The sequence below is a fragment of the Rhipicephalus microplus genome, chromosome 10, assembly GCF_043290135.1.
Source record: "Rhipicephalus microplus isolate Deutch F79 chromosome 10, USDA_Rmic, whole genome shotgun sequence".
Lineage (NCBI taxonomy): Eukaryota > Metazoa > Arthropoda > Arachnida > Ixodida > Ixodidae > Rhipicephalus > Rhipicephalus microplus.
This window is the reverse complement of record NC_134709.1, coordinates 98,907,268-98,913,872: the sequence shown is the minus strand read 5'-3', so window position 1 is coordinate 98,913,872 and position 6,605 is coordinate 98,907,268. Positions and strand designations below refer to the sequence as shown.

The 6,605-nt window shown below is 44.5% G+C and overlaps 1 protein-coding gene across 1 annotated transcript in view; it reads right to left on the bottom strand.

Moving 5' to 3' along the window:
- Positions 1-2,730: 2,730 nt before the first annotated feature.
- Positions 2,731-6,605, bottom strand: part of LOC119180606 (FAS-associated factor 1) — a 63,753-nt gene continuing 59,878 nt past the window's right edge. Inside the window, exon 18 of the mRNA XM_075875929.1 lies at positions 2,731-2,857. Coding sequence (XP_075732044.1) covers positions 2,759-2,857 — 99 coding nt within the window. The 3' untranslated portion in view covers positions 2,731-2,758. The remainder of the gene's footprint in view (positions 2,858-6,605) is intronic.

Here is a 6,605-nt window from a genome sequence, read left to right as displayed (position 1 = left end):
GTGGCGGCTGAAGACTACCCGTCACATTCGGCAACATGGCAAGCTGAATGGTAGCCCATGGGCACCACACAGCTATTCGGCCTCTACTCTGCTCGCTACTGAATTAAGATGCCAGATGGAAGCAGAAACAGAGCTGAGCAGCCGGATATTAAGGCTACAACAATCCGTCCACGAATACACAGACAAGCTTAAGCAACTGACCACAGGCTGGATTTTTCATGTCTGTCACCTTGGCTCAAGTTGAGAGTCGGCACTAGACTTAAGACTTTAACAGCATCTGTTAGAAAAACGGGCAACGGTCACAGAAATGGCGCCGCATATGGAGCTGTTCTTTTCTATATCACGATGATTTCATTGTTTAAGCTCTCAAATGGTGAAATCACCTGCCATAGTTGCTCATTTTTTGACACTTGCTTTTTCTCGGTGGCAACACATGACAGGCTTTCGAAGGAAACGGATGATGACCTATATCCTTGGAAGCAGGCTAGTGACATTTTGTGCTATTTATTGCATGAACTCTACGCTTCCGCATAATGTGCTATGCCACTTGAGAGTAGCAAGCACAGGGGAACATAAGGAACCCAAGCTTTTAATAATAGCTCCTGGCAAAAGCTTCTCTTAGAAATCGACTTTCAGTTAGTCAAAAAAGCAACTCTCAGTCTAGCGAACGCCACGGTAACAAAACGATATTCCGCGGATTACTTGCATGAGCTATCTGGTATTGCCCTAGCTAGCAGACAACGAGCGAGAGCCTCGATCAAGTAGTCCCGGACTACTCAAGCCTTTGAAATGAGCTGAGTGCCCAGAACAAGAAGTGCTTCTCGATTATCATTTTCAAGTTTCCATTACATCTTAAACAATGCAATTACAGCCGAAAACTGAGTCGTATAGCAGCTTCGAATGCAGCCGCGGCATTCGTTTGAGCGAGAGACGACGCGGTGGCACCTCTACTCCAGTTGCGGTGCCTGGCAGCAAAACGCCGCACTAGCAGCGACGGCCGCCTCCCATTGAAATCCCCTCCTTCGTTCAAGCACTGAAAAACTAAGAGGAGGCACTGCTTCGACTCATAGCCTTAAAGGCTATCTTGCACAACTGTAGGCCGAGTACGAATAATTTTGCATACATTGAAAAACATTGTTAGAGCGTGTGAGGGACACCTCATTTAAAGAGATATTTATAGGCGTAAAAAGAAAAAAAAAGTCAGAGAACTATGAGCACATTTCGTTTATAGCCTATGAAACACATTACTTATGGCCATTTGCTATATCGAGCCCCGAATGGTATCTTTGCAACCAAAAACTAAATAAATCATTTTACGGGTACGTGAGCAACATGAAAACAAGTGAATGGATATTTCGTGATCCCATGATGTGCAGGAATGTGACAAAACATGCACTATATAACCTTTGCTGCAAAACAACAAGCATGTGTCAGGAGGTGCAAACCATTTCAAAGAAAAAATGACCGCTCGCACGATTATAACTATCTCGTAGTGATTGCATTTGTTATTCAATTATGCTGCATAGCACTCAGAAGTATTACGCAGCAATTTATAAGAAAATGACACGAGTGCAAGGTGTAATGCGCAAAAAACGCCGGCACTGGCTAGTATGCCCGCATGACATCACAGCACCTCGAACTGGAAATTGGTGCAGACGGGCGCCGTAGCCCACATTCCATTGCATAAGCCATGATTTTGCTATCCACCTATTGGGTCCAAAACTTGGAAGTCTGCAGCATTTCCTCCTAAAGGGCAGACACACCGAAGCCTGCACCAATGGGCATGCACCGTGAGCCTCATAACTGGTGACCCCACTTCCGGGGAACATCACAAAGTCCACGAGTACTTCGTGATTTTTTTAAGTCATGAAAGCAATTAGCACCTAATGTTCGGTCATCTGGGCAGGGCCATTCCAGACATAAGTTGCACCTAACTGTAGTATGTACCAAGCGATTGCGCTTCGAGGGACCAAGAACCAGAGAGACATCAGTTTCTTGCAAGTACCACAAGCGGAAACCTAATGCGAGAAGAAACCAAACTTGCGCCACACCCATGCATGCATCGATGTGCTAGTGATAGGTTCAGAGGGTGTTGAGGCGAGATCATTGGGGCGAATTCATTGGAATACACCTCACTCAATTAAGACATGAGGCGAGAACAGCGCACATCATTGTTTTCGCCTCGTGCGTTTTCGTGTGCATTATGCTCCAACAGTGATAAGCTACACACTGGTGTAAAAGAACCTTCGAACACTTGGAATTAAAACTGAAACTGGAGGCGAATGAAACAAAAATATAAACAGAATAAAAACATTGCCTGCATTAACACAAGATGAAATCACTTGCCAGGCAAGAAGTTACCAATTAGACAAATTTTTCATTGATTTGTCGGGTATAACGTCCCAAAACCACCATATGATTATGAGAGACGCCGTAGTGGAGGGCTCCGGAAATTTCGACCACCTGGGGTTCTTTAACGTGCACCCAAATCTGAGCACACGGGCCTACAACATTTCCAGACAAATTTTTCAGAAGTACACACAGCACCATAAATGTACAGCATTTATCACTTGCGACTCGTTTGTGGCGGCACCACGCATTTACGTCACTGACCTACAATGTTAATGAATCACTATAAATAAGTCAAAGAACTTGCTCGTGGCAGTGTAAAAAAATGCAGCGACGCCAAGCGACTGTAGCCACACGAAATAAGTGGACAGGCAGCAGATGACAGGTGCTGTAATGTGTTTAATTTATTTCAATCGAGGCTCACAGAGGGCCGTTCTTCAAGTGTCAGCGTCTCTTTCGGGAAAAGCTGGAGTTCCTTCAACGTCTTCTCGCCATCGACTTCCGACAGCTGCAAACACACCAGAGAGACACCGGTCAGTGCACCGCCCATGACTCCTCGGCTTGGTTAAAACAGCCCTCAATGTGTTTTTTTGGTGTTTTCTAGCTAGTTTCCTTGAAACAATGGCACACTAATGCTTTCAACGTCATAAAAAAAAGCACTGAAAAAACGCCGTATAACAATGAAATTTTGACAACATGACAGTGACATAACGGAGCATTTGATGACTGCATCAATCAGACCTAGCAAGCACAGCGGCGAAATAACGAACTGCCAAATAGAGAAAACGAAAAGTACTCAAGCAAGCCGTCTGGTATTTCCAAACCTTGATCACTAGACCTATCACTCCTGTAACAAGGACACCCGAAAAATGTAGTGGATTGATTGAAAAAGACTATGATGGCTGTTTACTACTAGGCTTGTGCGAATATTCGAATCGAATTTAAGTAATGAAAATTTCGAATTATTTGAAACAAACGAATAGGTGCATATTAATCTGCATGCAACGCTCCATAATGGTGTGTCACTACAGTGAAGGGGTGCTAAGCCATGAAAACACCTATTCAAACGTATTACACTCAAATCTCGTTATAACGTAATGGGATATAACGAAATAATGGATAAAACAAAGTAAATTAAATTCCCCTTGAAAGCTCCATTGAGAACCATGCATTTTAAACCTAATTGTAACGAAATAAAATTGACCAGTAAATAGATAAAGCGAACTAAATTAGTCTATCAAAAAAAAAAAAAAAAACGACTGTAGTGTGTTTATTAATATCGTTTTCTGTGGAGTTTGACACTCGTTCAGGGCGGCTCTTTCAAAACTAACGCGCCGACCTTATAGCCACGCCACGCACGGCCAAGAGAGCCATCCTCCTCACACAGCCAGCGGAGAGGATTGAGGAAGCGCTCAGCGGGTCACAGGACCGAGAAGCAACGCTGCGGTGCAAAGCAATTTCCCTCTCCGCACCTTAAAGACGGCAACAACTGCGTCTCCGCTGTTACCCTCTGCACCGAAAAAGGAGGACTCTCCGCGACAGTTTTCTTTTGTTTTTCCTCTGTCTCAGCGTGCGGCCTTGAAAGGAGAAGGGTCTCTTGGTGCAGAGACGAAAAAGGGAGAAGCGTGGCACAGGCACGTCGCGGATCGGCATTTGAGAGAGAGCAAACAATTCGCCGCAGTCTTTTCTTTCCCTTTGTTCTTTTCCTTCTTCACACACAGCGTTGGGAGGTACCGCTGCAGGATTGGGCGTGGCGCTGAGAGCATTTTCGGAGCCCGGTATGTTTGAATTAACCGCCACAAGTTCTTTCGTGTTCGAATTACAGGGCGTTTTTGCCCATTGGAATACACATAGCTCTGATGGGACCTCAGCGTAAGCGTGTTCGAATGAATGAGGTTGGACTGTTTTTATTTTCCATAGCACGCGTGATCGCGTAGCGGTACATCACGTCGCGAGCAGCGGTACATCACGCCGCGAGGCGGTTTCCTTCTTTGCATGCTTATAGGTATGCGCCCATATGAGCATACATTGCTACAAACTGTTATAATAGATATAACGAAATAATGAATATAACAAAATAATTGTGGCTCCCCTTCAACTTCGTTATAACGAGGTCTGAGTGCAGTGCATGTAGATGTGGTTTCATTGCAGTAAATTCATGCTAAGCTGTCAAAACACATATTCAGCAGAAATATGCACTGCAGCAAAGCCCTTTTAAATTTTGTTTTCAGCTCAAAAGTTCTTTACACAGACTTCTATGCTACAGGTATAGCAAGTTTTAAAACATAGAATATTTTACTGGCTATCACTAGAACTGCACCGAAAGTCAAATCCTGCTACTATTCAAAGTTGTTGTTGCTTCCTTTGATGCAAAAAAATAGTCTTTGCACAAGCATTGTCTCAAGAAAAAAAATATATATTTTGCAGGTTAGTTTGGTCATGACAAATATGCCCCCTTTTCTTAATAATAGGTGATATATATATACTATTCGCAATTGCTTTGACCCTAAAATTTACTATTTGCACAAGCTTACTGTTTACATATAGAGGTGCACTGGCAAACCCACAATCCAATAGACTCAAGCTGTTTCTGCATTAGTTTTGTGTGCCACATTGAACAATAAAAAAAACAATCGTGACTACAAGAAGCTGTATTGGACTATTTATATGTTTGGTATTAAAGGGGTACTGACACAAAAACTTCGGCCTCGCGTTTTTCTGCTGCAATGTGTTGCCTGTTAAACATGAGACGACACATTGTTTGCTGCAGCACACAACAGATAATTAATTACAGGCCCCTCATTATCGCTCTAAAAACAAGGTGTAACTGTCGCCACCTAGCGTGTGCAGATCTTGACCACGGCACCACACAAAACTGTGACACGCTTCTGCACGGTCTGCATCATAAATTACTTTTGAATAGGAAATAAGACTGCAGTGTCGCCAAACACATATCTTTCTAAGCATGCGCCATGGCCACGCACTCGCAACCAGCCACTAAAAAGTATAGGCTGCGAAAACAAACGTAGAAAACAAAAAGGCGACTATGGCGACATAACTTGTTTTGTTGACTGCAACGCGGTGACGTCAGGGAAGTAGGAGGTCACCTCAGGGTCCCCTTCGACGGTGTCAATGGCGCGATGGAGTTGAGGGCTCACGCAAACTTCAGAATTCTTTTAAATTACTTTCCCAGCTATATTCGCTGTTGGTATTTTGCAGATGATATACGAATGTTCTTGGGAATCGACCCCACAGGCTATCTTGGCCGCGAAATTTTGTGTCAGTGCCCCTGTAAAACCTGACACGATGTTCAGTACTATTTCGTATGCCGACATGAAATATGATTTCATTAAACAGATGTATAAAAATATTAGACGTATTCTTTATGTTCAGTCGGCAAACCACAACCTGTTCAACTGTTCTGTATAAGATTCTTCCTTTTCAAAATGTTCAGTCTTGACATGTCTTTTAATGATTGTACAATCGAGCCCACATATCACGGCCCCACTTAAAATGAACTTCCGCTTAAAACGAACAATATCCGCGTGACCGTGAAAATATACATTAGTTCAATGGCACAAAATCACACTTACAACGAACTTCTCCAGGCGCCACTGATCAGTTACAGCGAACGGAGTCAGCGGTCTGCCGACTTCCCGGGAAAACAATTTCGACCACCGATCGGGCATCGGCGAGGTGCTTACACATTCTTATTGTTAAACGCCGACCCTGCCTTCGCGAACCTCTAGTTGCCGCTCTCCCCAACCCATGGAGAAAGGAAAGCTGTTTCCTTCCTCCATGCCTCGACTGCTTTTTGTTAAGCATCCCTCCGTCCTTTGTCCCCCCCGCTACTCTGAGCACCCAGCATCGCCAGACGAGGCCCGTGTTTTCACACTGCCACCGATCTTTCGAAGACAGGTCGGCCATCTAGCATATTTTTGATCGCTGGTACTGTCGTTGGCGTCGCCGGCCTGGAGTGACCAGACTGTTTGCCAACATCATCGGCCACAGACTGTATCCGATAGTCTGCGTCTAGTGCACGCGCGTACGCTACCCCACCAACTCTGATAATTTGCGATTCATTTTGTGTTTAGGACTTGTTCTCGCTCACTTCGCACTCAACTCAGCATGCCTTCCCCGCGCGTGCAGAAGCGCGGAAACAGCTGTAAATTTGCCCAGAACGAATCTTGAAATATTGAGGTTCATGAGGCCACGCAAACCCGCCCGTGCAACAAAACAAAATATTGACCACGGCC